This window comes from Sander lucioperca, chromosome 24, assembly GCF_008315115.2.
Source record: "Sander lucioperca isolate FBNREF2018 chromosome 24, SLUC_FBN_1.2, whole genome shotgun sequence".
NCBI lineage: Eukaryota > Metazoa > Chordata > Actinopteri > Perciformes > Percidae > Sander > Sander lucioperca.
The window spans coordinates 14,140,425-14,158,631 of NC_050196.1; the positions used below are offsets into that span (position 1 = coordinate 14,140,425).

Consider the following 18,207-nt stretch of genomic DNA (forward strand, 5'->3'; position numbering starts at 1 on the left):
CCAAACTCTACTGAAGATATTAAATCCTTTCCTGACTTCGAGTGCACTCGAATATCTTGTCATCTGATCATTTGCTGCTGAATGAAAAACACTCTTACAACTTGCAATCTACACTCCGATAATGGAAAGTGTCTAACACATGGAACAGGACGCAGGGACCTTGAGGTTTGTGTGACTCAAATATGTGATCTTCTATTTAAAGGACTCTCCCTAAATAATAGACTCTCTTGCTAAAAAGTCCTGTTCAAGTCATTATGCACTGACAACACCCAGCCACAATGTGCAAAGAGTTAATGCTCTGGATTTTTCTCATCATGTTCTCTTCACTTTGATTGTTTCTGGTTTTCTAGTGCAGGTGATATTGGCTGTCTCCACATCCTCAAAGGGCTGCAGTGTATCACACCCACAGGTCCTATCCGTTTAGTCAAGGCAATTGCACAATGGCACACGGGAGTAAATGGATTTGTGACCCATCCGTAACCGATTTCCTTTAATTAATTAGAACATATATCAATGCAATAGCCATTATATAAAAATTTCTAAAAAAAAAAAATGTTCAGGACTGTGTCCACATTTGAGAGATAGAGAGAGAGAGTATCACAAGAATCATGACATCCTTTGTTTCTGGTTTTGTTTTCTGAAGTTTCTTGTTGTAATTGGTCAAGGCACTGTAGTGGTATTGAGTAGAGGTAACAGCACTGAAGTTACAAAAGGCATCGGCACTTCAACAGCGCGGCGCTGCACTCCAAGTGACACAAGCGCTTGTACTGGTTGAGATTGCTGTTATAGCATCATTTCACTCAGGGGAAAAATGTCAAAAAGACAACGAAGTTTGCTCAACTTTTTCAAATACGCTGGCCAGTCGGATCCCAAACAAGCAAAAATCGTTTCTTCCGATCAAGAATGTGGAGACCACGGTGGGTTTTTTGTTTTAATTGTCCGATGGATAATTGCTGCTTGTGAAAATGATCGTTGCAGTGTATTTTTTTTACATTTCGCACCGATGCAGTGCACGTTCTGAAATAAAAATAAACATTGCCCTGATGTACACACAGCGTTGTTTAGGCTTTTTTAGTCAGTCAGAGAAGCTACGTACTCAGTGTAATTTTTTTTTTGGTTCCGTTACCTCCAACCCCCGTTTTGAGTCGCCGGATCCCCCCCCCCTCTGCGCTCCGGGACCTCCCACTTTACAAATTAAGCACTGGTTATGGGACAGTCTCTCCAACCATCAGGCCCCCGTGCCGCCACTGATGATGTTGTAACCCCGGGGATAAGGTAGCCCTCCTGGATTAGAGAGCCGGCATCAGAGTTATACAGCTCTTAGTACAACTGAATGTTACCGGGGGAGAATGGGAAGGGACATTTTCCCTGGAATGGAAGGCAAAAAAAATAAACCTTCCTCCCTCTGGGACAAGGTCAATTAACTTTTTTATTTCCCCGACTCTAATAATCTTTCCCCAGCAGTGTCAAGTTAAGGCAATGACTGTATGTTTTCTATCTCTAAAACAAGTTGAAAACGGCTTGTGCTACATGTCATCAACCACAAAATTATGTCGTTTTGCTAAACCTTCGGAAGTAAAGTCAAATAGGAGGCAATGATAGTGTAGCAGTGATTGACTCAGACACACGGATATGCAGACGCAGGGTCAGAGAGCAACCCGGATAAGTTGACTTGATGACAATTAGCTGCGAAGACGCTCCCTGCTGAGATTTTGACAGGGAGAGAGAGAGGGAGAGGGAGGCAGGGAAACGAGGAGGGAGATGTCACTGTAACCCCTCAAGCAAAAAAAAAAGCAGTGTAGTGTAGCACCAACCAACAGCTCCCTGCTGCTGGAGGCTCAGCTCACATCAGTGTCACACACACACACACACACACACACACACACACACACACCATGTCCTGGGCAAAAAAGCATAGGCTGCAATTTAAAATGATTTTGACTGCGATAGTTCTGCGGTTTCTCCAAATGAGGGCTCTCAAGATTTCCATATGCCACTATCCTGCATTCACTGTCAGACTCAAACGGTCAGCACATGATAAACTGATCTGTGTGTTTGTGTGAGAGACAAACATATACTTGACATAATGCATTTATACTAACTGATTAGTGTGTGTGCTACACGTTAGCTACCCTGCCACTGTAAAAACAAAAAAGCGCACGTCGAGCTGCATTGTCTTAATTATTGATAGTGGAAATAGAATCTAATGAAATTTCCAGCGTCTTGAAACTAGAACTCCTCTCACGGCACTGCCTATGAACACACACTCAACAATTCCTATTTGTTCAGTAAGTTAAGTTTCCCCATGGCTTTGCTGTGTTAAAATAATGGAGCAGGAATTTAAAAGGATAGCTTACCCACAATGTTCAGAGTTATTTCTCCTCTTTTCTCTGTCACTTGTTCAGAAAACTGTCACTTGCCCTGGATTTACTGCATATTACTGGTTTACGTGAACTTGCCATGTACTGATGATAATGTTGTAACTTTTCCTGTAACAAAACTAACAGGAGGGCCCCCTGTAGTTGCAACTAGCAATTATTTTCTATCAATTAATCTGTTAACTATTTCCACAATTACTTTATTAATTACTTGGTCTATTAAACATCAGAAAACTTTGAAAAAGGCACATCACGTTGTCCTATAGCACAAGGTGACACAGGGACACAAAATGTCTGCCATTGATTATCAAAAAAGCTGCTGATTAATTTTCTTTTAATTAATCGACTCATCGTTGCAACGCTACTTGAGTACATTTTGCTGGTAATACGTAAGCAATTTTACTCAAGTAGAATTGTGAATGAAGGACAGTTGTCACATTGTGGTATTGCTGTTGTTGTTTTGCTCATTGTTCCTTGACTGTGTTGTTTGATATTCACTGTGCAGGATGATGTATGTGCAGAGTTTGACTCTAGAAGGCTGTTTTCACATCATCTGCTGAGAGGAGGGGGGTTTCTGCAGGTTTTATGACATCACAATTAGTTTGGAACCAGTCATGGTCCAATAAGCAACTTGTGTGATGTGGAAACTTTAAACCTCATCTCCATAAAAAAAAATGCACATCACTGCTTCAATACGAATTGAGTGGAATGAAATGAAAATGAGAAGAAAATGTGCATCACCTTTACCACAGAGGAGTAGTGAGCCCTCAAGCTTAAAATAAGGTTGAACTGACGTAACCTTAATAGAGTATAATTAATATGACTTTAGGAAAAGAAGTTGTGGCCAGAGGCACTGTGTGTGTGTGTGTGTGTGTGTGTGTGTGTGTGTGTGTGTTTGGCACCATATTGGATAGCTCTGTGTAATGAAGGTGAAGGCACAACTCTGTGGGAACAGTTGGTCAGTGGTGTATCAGTGCAATGTAACGTAAGAGTGTCCTTATCTGAACTTGAAGTCCAACCATGGTGCTGCTTTCAGTCCAAACCTCAAAGTCAACAAGGACTAAATACATCTTAAAAAGTCACCTTTATTATTGTCTAATTCTTCAGTACATTTTGGATGAGGAGCCACATTTATCCATATGTCTGTACATATCATTGTGCTTATTCCATGACTAATGTCTTTGTTTGGACCAGTCATCCAAGTAGTTTATTGGAGAGACATCCAGTCCAACACAAACTGGCGTGGAGGTGACTTTATGTATGCAGATCTGCCTATTTTAATCTTTTGGTTTATCAGAGGTAAAACTGAATCCCCACAGTACCAGAGTAGTGGTGTGTTCAAAAGAGATGACGCTAAACAATGCAGCTTTGGTCTGGAAAGATTAAAGAGCTCCTCAGCATACTGTGATTTGGCATATTCTGTGTATGCACTTGGTACCACACTGTGCTGTCATCCTGCCGAGCCATCTGTGTAGCAACAGATTACCAGGTAGCCCTATTAATCCAGGTAGGCTGCGCGGCATCAGGGAGGAAATGAGACCCACATTTCCACTCAGGCTTAAGGCTTGTGGCTTGACTTTGATACACCAGGCTGGTGTAACAATGCACTGGCAATGCAGAAGGCTTATCATGCTGTTATATATAGGATTGACTCTGGATTTAGTGACATTTATGTGGATGATTGGCAGTTCTGTGTTTATCAGCTCAATTTCACCTTGCCAAAGTTTGAGATTATTTGCCTCTTTCACAAAGTCAGCACTTTCCTCCATCCGCCGTCCTCAGCAAATTAGAGACCAGAAAAGAACAGATTTTTGTTTCTGTTTTAGTCCATCCATCCATGACTGTAGATTTTAAGTTTGTGAGGGAGAATGCTGAGTCATGCTGTTTTTGAAAGACAAGAGTAGGTATTTTTTTTTTCTAAATGCATATATCTGAAGTAGATGGCACCTAATGTATCACATTAGGATGCCTAACTTTGTTTTGCTCTGCAGGTCCGTATGAATATTCAGGACAGAGATGCTTTGACTAAAGCTGTTTTGTTCCCTTCAAAGGTGCGTTCTCTCATTACACTGCACCATGTAAACCAGCTCCATCGGCTGCTTATTAGATTTAGTTGGACAGAGAACATTCTGCTAATTAATGCTGCCGGTAGGTGTGTGTGCGTGTGCGTGTGCGTGCGTGCGTGCGTGCGTGCGTGCGTGCGTGCGTGCGTGCGTGTGTGTGTGTGTGTGTGTGTGTGTGTGAGAGCCAGTGTCTTTCCCTGCTTCGGAGTGTGCTGAACTGAGATCTGTGAACCTCATTAGTGTTTGTGTGTGCGTGCTTGTGTGCATGGTTGTCTGTCTCTATGCCAGTGTGCAACTGGGAAATGTAAATGTTATTTCTGTTTGTGCAAGTGTGTGTGCATCTATGTGCGTTTGTCTTTGACCCTCTGTTGAGGCAGGATATTCAGGCAGACAAGGAGAAATTTGCATCGGCAGCAGCACTGGGGATCTGTTTTATCTGTCCGCTTATAACCCGTCAGGTGGCCTTGCTGCAGAGAACCTGGGCAGCTATCTAATTTCTCAAGGAGAGAGACATACAGAAATAGGGAGAGAGAGGGAGAGCAGGCACAGTAAGGCAGAAGGGAGAACCAAGAATAGTGAGAGAAATACAGTAGCAATAGAAAAAGAAAACAACAGTGAGGGCTAGGGTGGATTAAAAACAGTGAAGGGGGAAAACAGACGAGGATGTGGAGAGAGAAAAAAGCAAGGGAAAGAGTGGGAGTGAGTAAAACAAAGTAAGTAATATTAGGATGTGGAGGGGAAAGAGAGGGAAATGGAAAATAAATGGTATCACCAGATTGATTTTGCTTCAAAATGGCTTCATTATGTTGTCTCATCACACATGTACGTCTTTGAAAGTACTGGAAAAATGAAATGAGTACAATCATGCGGCTAACAGCATAAGTAGATTTTTTTTTTATTTTATTTTGTCATTTAAATGTAGATTTAAAGCACAAATAAACAGACATGCAGGTCAGAGTGGAGGTTATTACAGACACCCTTATGCACACACAAACTGCCACTTGGTCTCTTGTCATCCCCATATTGTCATACCCACATACAGCATTGTATTCCCCTCTTCACACACACCTACACATGGTGTAAGCAAACACACACACCCCTCTCATCCCCACATATGGTTGAGACCCACGTGCACTTCCTCTCCCTTTCAAATTCAAATTGATCCAAAACAATGTGACATGAAAAAAAGCAGCACATGCATAAACAAAACACTGATGAACCTCATGATGAACCAAAAGAAACAGTCACTAACTGTAATAAACCAAATGGAAAATATAATAAATGTATCCACACATTATATTTTATATTTTTTCATCCAATTTTGGGAACAAATTTTTCATATATATCTAACCATCCCTGTCTGTCTCTCGTTGTTTCCTCAACACACATGCACATAACTATCGAGCCTCCTCTCATTCTTATATTGCCTAAACAAGTCCAACCATTATGCTTTCTAGAACATAATACTTAGCTCCTATGAATTATAAATGCCTATGTTTTCCAAGCGGCTTATTTTTAGTGCATGCCTCCATGCATACGCACCCAGATTGCTTTACAAAGCTGGGGTTACATCCCCTCCTGAGGCATGCAGAGGTTACACTAAGCACCACTAGTGTATGTGTATGAACTGATGTGCATGTATTGGACCTATGTTTCAGCCCATGTGTGTTTTTGTTGATGTGCATGCTAGTCTGTGTGCAGTTATTTGTTTTACATTTGTGTTGTTAAATTCCTCCACAGGGGAGACATTCAATCATTATGAATGTATCCTCTAGCTAAAGCTTTATCTGCGTCTATACTGTATCTTTGTGCATTGTTAGGGTGGAAATTGCCCCTGATGCTGCTGTATGATGGTGCATACATATTAAATAAACTGTTAAATGTTCCCATTTTGAACAAAAATGTTATCTCACTTTGTCAGAGTTCTCCATAAACTGGCAGATGTATTCAGTAGAATTCATTTCATTTGAGAAACATCTTGAAGTTGCTTTGTGCTTGAGACAAATGAGACTAATATCCAACTTGGCACAGGGATTTTGCTTTTTTTCTACAGCGCTCACTTGTTCCCATGGAGACAGACTTGATCATTGTATTTTAATTTGAAAACAAAGTCATTTTTTTCTGGATTTCAAAAAATAGGAATCTCATCATTGGTCGTAAAACAGGAGGAGGTAAAACAGACATGTTTATACTTAACTATCAACAAATTGCCTTTAGATGAGGAGCTACATAAAAGTTAAGGACTTTATTTTATTACTCACAAAGTCTGTTGTGGTGAAATACAAGAATTCAAAATTGTAAGTCAGAGGTAAATCATGTCATTTGTCAATATTAGAGCGCTTTTTCTGTTCTGTAACTTCTACTGACACTCAAGGCCCTGTAGCCTGTGTTTCTCACAGTATGCATTCCCTTTAAATGTAGCTACAGTATCCAGACTGTTCCTGAAAAGAGAGACACCTGCACTTGGAGTAGGGGCTTCTTTTGCATATTGTCACCGAAAGCAGAGGAGGCGTGATACTGCTTGCCACCCCCTCACTCCCTCTGACTGAAATTAATGGCTCCATCCACTCACCGTGACACTGATGTACTATTAGGGGCAGGTTACTGCTTAGCCCTGCAGAATCAGGGCTCCCCAATACATAAATCAAACCCCAGTCTATTGAAGCAGTCAGTTTATTATATTGCTGCACAATAGGATTTTGGAGCCCGACAAGACAATACGAGAAAATGAACGAAGACTGACTGGTATTCTGCAATTATTTTTGCCTGTGTAGGTCCGTGTGTGGCTGTGTGAGTGCGCAAAGGCATTCATGTTTGCAAGCACACACACATTTGTGAGTAGTGTCAGAATTTCAGCTGTGTGTGCTTGTGTGTCTGTGTCTCTGTGTTCCCCCAGAAAGAAATGCTGTAGGCTGGGTGCCTGCTGGGTGAGCTATAAATAGCCTCCTGGTGACAGCAGGACTAAGAGCCTAATGTGAGGGAGAGCATCTTCCAGAGCTGTCCATGTTCATTATTTATAAACTTCATATACATTTAATTTTCTACACCAGTAGTCGTGGTCATAGTTTCTGTGTATGCCATCTTGCCAGTGCTGGCAACCAGAGATACCACTGTTTAAACTTATTATTAAAGCTTGGCAAATCTAAGATGGCTTAACAACTATCTTTTTTTTTTTGTTTTATGATACTATTTAATTTGAAGCTAAGAAAAGAGATTTGGTATTAAGAGTGCACCATCTCTGTTAACCTCTTGAATGCTCTTTTGATATATGCTAGTTCATATATTTATTGACTGGGAGTTGTCATTTGTGTATTTATTACTTTTAGTACTTTTAGATTCAGGTACAGGACAGCAAATTTGGTTGTAAACAAGCTTGTGCAATGACAATAAAGTCTATTCTATTCTATAAATTAGGAACATTTAGACATGCGGCATAAGCATCAAGCAGAGTCGCGTTAAATTAACCTCCCATTGCGGAGCCATTGGCAACTCTAATTATTGGGGTTTAGAAACTGAGAGCGATTCATTATTTCCATTGGATTGAGAACATTCAGTGGTAGGAAGGAAGAGACATATCTGGTTGCTTTTGGGGAAATGTATACCAAGCATTCATTGTGTGTGCACATTGTTTTTCATGTTATTTTGTGATGACTTTGAATGTCATCCCGGGTAAGACACTAATGTTAACTTGAGGTGAATGGATGTTTTCTCTGTATTTGACTGTACTGAACCGTGCAGTACCCAGCAGCAGGACGGACTCGGGGCATGTCTGGATATATGAAATCATTCAGCTCCAGAGGCTTTCCTCTCAGCGGACCTCTTGACCTTTTCACCCTCATTTCTCTGCCAGGCCTTTCCGCACACACAGCTTTATCTGGAATAAGATGTTTGAATGTCAAAGGGTGTTAATGGAAAGCTCCAGGGTCAAACCGTTGTGTATCTGAAAAGCTGTTCTGTTTACATTTTGTTTTGCACAGAAAATAATTAAGTTAGGGATTTTAAATCAGGCATGTTTTCCTTTTTAGATTGATGGGGCTCATAATTTCAGGATTCAGGAAGTGATCCTTATGTATAAATCCATCAAACACACAACATAAAACCATTACCCATTTCTAACCTTGATTTTCTTATCCTGCTGGTTAGGTTCAAACTTCCTGTGTGTCACCCATATCATCCCTGTGAAGAACGAGGAGGGCGTGGTCATGATGTTCATCCTTAACTTTGATTACATCCTGGATGATGGCAGCAGTGACTCACTGGAGAGACTCAACCACACCACGCCATCCAAAGCTGACCACCGTGAGTAAAGATAAAAACGGGCTGGAGAAATAGCATGACATATGGCATTTGGTGGAAGCTTTTATTCCCTAATCTTGGCCTTGTTGGTACCATGCTATAAATATAGAGTTACAAATATTGCACTTTAAAAAGGGTGAGACATTTCTGTTCTCATACTGTGTGTGCTGCATGTGCACCAGTTGAAGAAAGAAGTTGCCACAGGATTAGATTGGAGGAGCAGGGAGGAAGTAAAGGAATGATAGTAATGTAACAGGCACTCATGACCTACTATTACTTGTAACCTTTTCCCACATCCACATCAATTTGTGCCTTTTTACTGAGATGACCCTAGTATTAATGTTGCACGCCCTGCTAGATGCTATAATGGATACATGTTTAGTATCTCGCCTCTGTAGCATAATGCTTAAACCTAGACACAACTTGTAGTGACCTCCACCTTGTGCATTCATTTCTACCTGCAGCAGTATAGGAATTCCCCGCTAGACAGCTCCTTTGGCACGTTGACACCAGCGTTTACCAGACACTGATGTGTTAGGCAGCCATCATCTCAGAGGTCTGGCCCAATTATAGCTCATAGTCTGCCAGGATGGCCTGATGAACTACTGCAGCAGTGCTGGAGAGCGCTTTTCCCAGAGCTGTCGCTGTATTAGTGTATAATGCCAATTCCCCTGCGCTGCTCTCCAACATGTTCTTGATGCCTCCTCTCTCTTCTGTGTCTCTCTCTCTTTCTCCAATTCCTGGCCGTGACAAATGAAGCAGCAGCATGGAGGACCATAGGTCACCTCTGGATGACTGTAATTGGATGAGGCCCCTAACAGGCTGCGTTGCCTCATGGGGTGTGTGGTGGAAAGAGTGGGGATGCGTGTGTTGAGTATATAAGCAAGTGATGTCTGTGTGTGTTTGTGAAACCATGCATGAACGTATAACCTTTTCAATTTGTGAGTGTGTGTGTGTGTGTGTGTGTGTGTGTGTGTGTGTGTGTGTGCAGGCGTGTAAGTGTCACTGATAAGGCCTTCCCCTTTCACTGTTCTATGGGAGCTAATTGCTCAGCCTGAGCACAAGGGCAATCCCTGATGGAGCAGGCCTCTTTATGAATTATATATATAATCTGAATATCTAAGTGGGCGTCCCCGCAAGTCTGATTGGTGAGGTCCAGATATGTTTACAAGGTCTGTCTCTCTCTCTCTCCCTCTGCCTACATGCGACCTCTGCCATCCCAGGGATTACCAGAGAGAGTTGGTATTGCTCTGCCCCATTTCAACACAGCCCTCCCTCAGTTAACTCTAGAGACCTAGTATTGGAATTTTTAAACTAGCAGATGGACAGAGGTCACAGATCATGAATAAATGCATAATTTAAGAGAACATCACAGATGTACAAACTGCTACAGATGTAAATTTAACTCACTGAAACCCATGGTGTTACTATTCCGAAGAACAGTTCTAAAGTATGTGTAGGAGCAGCTGCCTTTAGATGGTTAGGGGATGATCCATGTGTTGCATTATCTTGATTACCTCTGGGGAATGAGTAGCCATGCATCCGGTGCTGCTCATCTTTGCCGCTTAGTTGCTTTCCATCCATTCTGCCACCATCTTGGATTCTCCCATTTTGCCTTGATGTAGCTGAGCAGGACCACTACCACAGATCCATTAGTTAACGCACACATGCACAAAAGACAATGGGCATTTAATGTATTGGCCACTACTCTCGACTAGTAGTTTAAAGGGGAAAGGTGTAAACATGTTTTACTGATTTCAGAGGTAAACTTGGCTATGCATTGTGATTCATATATATTAGTATTGTTGCAAGGCAAAAGTAGGACACTTGGAAGGCATCCAACAGTGAACTGGGCATCAGTAGGAAATAGGGCTGCACAATATATTGTTTTTTATCGTCATTGCGATGTCGTCTTTTACAATAAACACATCGATATTGCACTCAGGGATTTTTGGAGTTACTGTAGTTGAAAGAGAGCATCCATATATATCTGCACTTTAAAATGTAACTCAGTCTTCAGAACTTTACATAACCTGAACTTGTAAGAAACCACAAGGTATAGGTCTATGCAACAGACCATACGATGTTGTCTACATTTCGATTTCTCTCTCCCCATATTTACTGTCACACTCTGCTGACAGTTGTCTAATTAGGAAAAATACCATAACAAAATAAATACTATTAACTCAGGCTAATTGCAATCATAATTCAATTTTCTCTCTCTATAATTGAGTATGGGGCAAAGTGGCGACACGGCCGAATTATCCATGTTACTTTCTAAAGCTGGTGAGTAATAGGAGGACTGGGAGCCCAGGTAAACACTCCCTAAGGTAGGAGAACACTGCATGCAAATGAGTTAGGAAGCACATTAACTCCAACAAAACAAAAACAAGACCGAAACAAAAAGAACAAAGGCACCTTTGCCCCGCTTCTACCAAAGGATGAAGGTTTATTGTTCTCTTTCTACTTCTCCCTGACATCTGAATCATGCTCACATTACAGAAAGACATTTCACTCCCCTACAGAAGGATCTGAGGGCCCAATTAATATTCAATGCAAATATTATCTGGTATCATAGCAACAAGGGCCACTGTACGTCCGTTGGTTGTGTAAAGCCGCTGGTGAGTTTTTGCTGAGAAAGAATGAGAGGGTTGGAGAGTGAGTGAGAGTGATCACACACACACACACACACACACACACACACACACACACACACACACACAACCCAGTAACAGCACTCAAAGGGCAGCCTATTCCTGAAAGGTTCAGCCCTTTCAATATAACAATTAAATACAGCTACATACACTGTTGTCAGCACACACTATGAACGGCCAACTGAATTATGAGCTAATTAAAAGATTTGTGGCATATGTTTATCCTCAAGGCGCAGTAATTAGAAAACACAGCTCTTTGCTACCATTCATTAGTTTTTTTAAGGTGTCATCGTAACAGTCGGAAAATCAAACTGTCGGAAATGTGAAATGCTAGAGCTGCACGATTAATTGGAAAAAAAGTCAAAGTTGTAGTATTGCAGTGGTGTGATTGCAAAACCATTTTTCTTTTTTTTGCTATGTTTGAGGCAGCCCCGATAAACAGGGTTTTGCTGTATTGTGCAGCCTCTTTGGAATATAAATTGGGTTTCCTGGTTAGGGATCAGCTTCAAACTGATGAATCAAATAGTATTTTTGATTAGCAGTCTCATCTGCCTCACAGCACCAAGCTCAGATGAAACATAACTTGTTCATAATTCTTTAACAGAAAAAAACACCAACTCAACGTCATTTCATTAAGATGATTGACTTGTTTAGTCCTATGCTGATTTTCACTAGTTTCTGATCGAGCTCACCAATTAAATGCAAATGATCATTTCTGGCGTCATCAGCATTAGGTTAGAGACTTAATTTACACTACACTAACCCAAGAATACACAGAGCATTGTGTCTAAAATTACTTTCTTTCTCTCTCCTCCCTCTCAGTCTCACCACAATAGAAGGAGCAATAAGAAAGATTGAGATGCTGCTCCCTCCTCAGCCTAAAAAAATCTCTTTATGTTATCTTTTAGCACCTATTGTGTCTCTGAATACATCCCCAGCTGGTCAACTCTTTGCAGATATTGCAGTTGAGCAGGGTATGTGCTGTGGTTTGCTCATGCAAATATACAAAGAGGACATACTGATGTGGTGTGAGGTGGTTATCTCATAAATTCAGGTGTGGGCTTTTTTTTACTGTGTATCATAGCAGTAAGACTTGTTTTGAGGACTGAGACAGCGCTCTGATATTTATGGCATATGTTCAGGCGACTAAATGATTCACAACATGCAGGCCACGGTTTGCGTTCCATATGTGAAATCCTGTGAGCGTGACTGACTCTCTCATGACATGTTTGCAGATATTGTTCAATGCAACTGAATGTGCCTATTCGTGAATGGCGTGGGTGTCTACTGTGTGTATATAGCATACACTTTACACTCAACCATATACTTATATTTCTTCCCTTTTCTTCAGTTTTTCCATTTCTTCAGAACTACCTACTGCCATGGCAGCAGCACCCTAAATATCACTTTGCCTTACACTCTCCTCTATCTCCCCCGGAGCCATCAATCATTCATTAAAATCCTACACATTATCCTTTACAGGATTGACTCCTCAACGTACTACTGCCATTATAATATTTCACCAAATGTCCTCCTCCATGAATAATTGAAGGAAGTTGAAGATTGAACTAGTGCCTGAGGCAGAACAAGCATTTGTTTTGATCTGCCAGGGTCTTTTTAAGATAGCTGCATTGGCAGGCTTCTCAGTGCTATTGGCAAACACGTACGAGATGTCAGCAGGGATATTGAAGACTGCAAGCCAGTTCTGCTACAAACACACCTGAAAAACACAACACAAGGTCGGTGGGGGTTATGTTGATCCCACTGGCTCATTACAAACCACTCTACACTCTGTTTTTATGCTGTTTTTGGTCTCAAAGCAGTCAAATAACATCACGAAAACTGAGTTACTTAGCTATACACTGCCTTAGATTTGTCTATGTCATACAAACTGCCCTTAGGCACTCCATACAGTGTTTATTGGTCACCATGAACTTTTCGTTTGGAATAGTATTTTAGTAATCTCATTATCATTGCTCTCTTCTCTGTCAGGGAAAGGGAGATTCTTTCGCTTCCGTTTCCCGGCCTTACCTCTCTTGGGCATCAGCAAGCAGTCCCTGCCCCAGGAAGACCCCGATGCCGTCATGGTGGACTCCCCTCGCCACAGCGATGGCTCAGTGGCTACGCGTGACTACCAACTTCCCACCACCCGCGAGAGCTGCAGTCCCTCCTACGCCAATGACACCCGCGCCCTCATCGACCCCAGCCATTGCTCCACCCCCGTGTCCGGGCCTTTGGACCACTCGTCGCCCAAGGGCCCCTGGGATCGGACATACCCGGACCAGTCCATCACCCAGACCCAACTACAGAGCGAGGAGGGTACTGTCATTGCAGCTCCGTCAATCCCGGGCCTCACTCCAACCGCCTCCAGAGAGAGTGTGTGCAGCATTCGCAGAGCCTCCTCCGTACATGACATGGAAGGCTTTGGGTCCAACTCCAAGATGGCGTTCAGGGACCGACACGCCAGTGAAGGTAGGAATCTGCTCTACTATGCCCTAATTTTTTGAATTTCAAACAAATACAGTTTCAATTCAGTTTTCAATTCAATTTTATTTATAGTGTCAAATCCTTACAGAAATTAGCTCAGGACACTTTACAGTTAGAGTAGGTCCAAGCCACACTGTATAAATTACAGAGACTCAACAATTCTAAAAAATACAGTTTCAGTTGTTTTATCTGCTGTATGTCCCACTCTATGGTTGATGTTGTGTTATGTTCATGTTGTGTCACTTAGATATTTGTGCAGAATTTGACACTAAAACAAAGTTTCTTTGAGCTCACCTTAAATCTCAGTTTAACACATGAACGTACAAAAGTACTTTGGGACATAGCAACTAGTTTGAAAGCCAGTTGTGGTCCAATACTGAACTTACAAGTGTGATGTGGAAACTCAAAGTCTCAGTGTACATACTTAGAATGGACTTTTCAGTGAAGAAGGTAAACTTTTAATATGAGAAGGGGGATTTTTAAAAGTATTTATTTATTTATTTATTTTAAAGTACAATTTTGGCCCTTGACAGAGCATGGTTGGTGACCACTGCTCAAACAAAAACACTATTTGCCAAGTGATGTCAAAAGCAAAGAGTGAGATGTGGTCAATACCCAACTGTTGTGTTTTACATTAAGAGACTTATGAACGAACTTGTATTTACTATAATTTGGCTACATTCATTACCAAACTCACTGTGGTGCCCAAAATAGGAGATTGGAGATGTGGATGCTAGTCTCTTAATCAGTATTATAGTGAGTCACCATCTACACTGTGTGCTATTGATCTTCCCTTGAGTCTGAGTCACTCATTAGCCGTTTGGCCCTCATTTGGATGAGGGTAAAAGTGCCCCAGACTGGCCGTTTCCTCCAGGCCAATCTGTCTACCCCCATCCCCTTATCTACAATTCTCATTTAAATAGATCCCAGTGTCTGACACAGTAATATGTCTACTTCACAGTAATGAATTGTTCATGGGGACAGTATGGGGGGGGGGTTGATGCCAGCCCCCCATTTGTCATCATAGAAGCACCTGAAATTCTTCTCTTACCTCCACTCACTCACCCTTTTTTCTTTCTTCTCACACAGACAATGGTCGCAATATGAAAGGTAACAAACAGCAGCTCTGCTACGTCTTGACCTGTTAAATTTGAGCCCGTCTATTGGATAAAGTATTCTGCACAAAGCCTGCTTGTTGCATGAGTTTCCCACATGACTGAGGTTTATGTTGAATGCAAATGCGCTGGTGGACGACTGCCTGTGTTTGTAAGTGCTTGGGCCGGCGCCTCAAAACACTGGCACAGCACTAAATGACTCAGTCTTAGTACGCATGACCTGCTAATCCCAAACCAGTTGCCCAGGGGAAGGTTCGGTTAAAAAACCACACTGACCTCTGCACGCGCTTGCATGAAGCAACGCATTACATCTCTATTTTCCTTTTTGTTCATTGAAGAAAATCAATGAAGCTTTACAAGATGATACCTCCCACTGTCTGTAACCTCTGTTTTCTTCTCTGCAACCTCTGGTTCCTTGTTACCATGTCTTAGTAAATGAAAAGAAACCTGACTGTGTTTCCATTTCAATTCTCTATGCTCACACTTGTCCTTTTCACGTCAAAATTTAGATTGCAATGGACCTGTAGCAGTGCTGATGCTGCATGCATTTCACGACATTATCTCGCTGACACAGATTATGACACATTCATGTTTAGTTGTTTTTTTGGATCAAATGAGGAGTTAAAAAATTTAAATAAAATATAACTGGCCAATGTTAATGTTTTAATATTAGCTCCACAGTACTATATGTAAATTTGAAATGTATAAAGGTTCGCTCACAGAGCTGCCATATTCTCTATTTCCTGATATATGCTGTAATGTGATACTTTAAGTAATGTTGATTGTACCCATGACTACTGACCCTGCCAACCACCCCTCCATATTCCCACTTTCCCCTTTACCCCCTATTTCTTCTCTCTTCTGGTTTGCTAGTATCTCGCTCCTGGATGGCTGGGGGTATGGCTTCAGCTTTTCCTTTTTGAAATTATTTTTCATGACTGCAATGATGTATCCTTACTGTGGCATGTATTGAAGCTGTGCATGCAATCTCTCATTCTCAGCTGTCTGTTTCTCTGTCCTTGACCCTCAATCACTGCACTGTACTTTGTGAAAAGGGGGGGGGGGTAGTGCAACCTTCCTCGGCTGGCTCACAAGGCTGAATCAGCAATTCTCTCTTTTTCACTTTTTTATCACTCTCATTGGGTCAAATGTCAGTGTGTGTAGTGCTGTCACATACTGTATTGTTGCAGTGTTGAATGCTTTCACAATAAGGCAGGGAGTTGATTTCTAAGAGTCAGTTCTTATTATGCTTTTAGAAAACACTATAGCATGAGGAAGGAAGATTTTGTTGACTAAACACACTTCATCAGACAGATAGATGGTTTAACTAACTGAGTTGCATTATTTGATTGTGCATTGAATCATTCTTTTCTTTCACCAACAGTGTTCTTCATTATTTCTTAATGAGAAACTGTGAAAGGCCTGTTCACCCTAGACAGGTCAATCAGAGGGTGTAGAGTTTATATTTCAGTATCTGTTGTATTCCCGGTGTGGTGTTGTGGTTGAACTCACTCCAAAAGTCAGGGCCACCCCATGCTCACTACCCATGTCACAGCAATCACAAATGAACACTAGACTGTTCTCTGATGTCCACAATTCAGAAACACTTAGATCAACAATAGCCCAAGAGTAGTACAAGTTGTGGCAACTTTTAATGACGACATCCTCCACCTGTTGCCTTCTCTTCCAGGGCCACTCAGCCAGATCAAATGCAGCCTGCTCGGCTCCACCTCCGACTCCAACCTCAACAAGTACAGCACCATCAACAAGATTCCCCTCATCACGCTCAACTTCTCTGAGGCCAACAATGAGAAGAAGTGCCCCTCCCCTCCATCGTCTGAGAAAACCATCATCGCCCCAAAGGTCAAAGACCGCACACACAATGTAACCGACAAGGTGACGCAGGTAAGACCAAGCGAGGCTATCCACAAAAATCTGTGAAAAGTTTCTGAATTTGTGAAAACTGAGACTAAGAATGTTTTCAATCGTGTGGGCCTTAAATCTCTGCATTCATGTGAAAATGAATGCTAGCAAGAGCTAGCACCCGGCCAAGGTCCAAATTAAACCCGGTCTAATGTGGTCGGGTAAGTTCTGGTTTTACTGCCGCGTGTATGGGGCCTGTATGCCAATATGTTTAAATCCTGAGTGGATCTGAATGGATCCGAGCCTACTCAGTATCAGCTCCAACATTTTAAAACCCATGAAGACCTCTAGTACCCACAGATTCTCTGCTTTTATCCCCTTTCTAAGTGCTAATTTCAGTTCCATATACAGTATTTCAAACATGTACATTTGGAATCTTCAAATCCTTCATACAATAGGAAGTTTCAGTTAAAGCCTGACTGATATTTTTGAGGCCGATACTGGATATTTTGTAATTTAAAAAAAGTCTAAAAACACTCAGCACTGCTCACTCAAAGAAATAGAAATTACCATATAAGGATTCATGGAAAACTTTTCTAAAGACAAACTAAAGTGTGACTGTACAGAAGTTATCTAAAAGTGCAGGCTACAAATCAGTGTTGTATAAAATCTATTAACCAACCTTCTGTTAGTAGATTCTTGTTTTGGGAAACAATTAAGAACAGTAATGGGCACATATAGTTTGCCTTTCTTAATAATTCATACCACCAATCCTGTGTTGACTGTCTGAAGTTGTGCAGACTCGAGTGGAGAGACAGTGGAATTCAATAGTATTGTTCATCATAATATCATTTACTGTCATCACAAATCACACTTGCACAGATTGAGCAGCCGATGAAGTCAGCAGATAGTAACCATACCCCACCCTTCTTCCCCCCACCTGCCCCGTGTGCCTCAGGATGATTCATTGAAACTCAAGGGTCTTGGTATGTAAAACGGCAGAGGCGTCTGACACATTCGGCAGATAATCAGGGATACTCTTACCGTTGCCAGACAGTGTCCAGAACTCAGGCCATATTTCTAGAGTTACGGACATTCTCACTTCCCTGCCAGGGCTGAGAGGCAGAGTAGACAAGTACTGTAAGTTAATGCATCCCCATGGGTACTGTAGGCCAAGGCAGCACCAAACCATTGATTAGGTCTTAGTTTTGCATTTTTGCCCATTAACGGTGTAATGGGTAGAGGGCACAGAAACTGACCCCTGAGTGACCCACACTCAAAGGCAACTTCAGCTGAAGGCCTGAGACTAGAGGCAGAGCAGACCACAGTGCACCAAACTGACCTCTCCCTC

At 41.8% G+C, this 18,207-nt stretch overlaps 1 protein-coding gene across 7 annotated transcripts in view; it reads left to right on the plus strand.

Annotated features, from left to right (window-relative positions):
- Positions 1 to 18,207, plus strand: part of kcnh7 (potassium channel, voltage gated eag related subfamily H, member 7) — a 62,269-nt gene that overhangs the window by 14,182 nt on the left and 29,880 nt on the right. For 4 of the 7 annotated variants that reach the window (XR_004896612.1, XM_035998691.1, XM_031291705.2 and 1 more), the window contains 5 exons: positions 8,585 to 8,740; positions 13,384 to 13,863; positions 14,968 to 14,988; positions 15,867 to 15,890; positions 16,684 to 16,898. Coding sequence is in view for 6 of the 7 variants with exons in the window: in XM_035998691.1 (XP_035854584.1) it covers positions 8,585 to 8,740; positions 13,384 to 13,863; positions 14,968 to 14,988; positions 15,867 to 15,890; positions 16,684 to 16,898 (896 nt within the window). In the remaining variant the exon portion in view is untranslated. The remainder of the gene's footprint in view (positions 1 to 8,584; positions 8,741 to 13,383; positions 13,864 to 14,967; positions 14,989 to 15,866; positions 15,891 to 16,683; positions 16,899 to 18,207) is intronic. The other 3 variants (XM_031291707.2, XM_031291708.2, XM_031291709.2) reach the window with 3 other exon arrangements.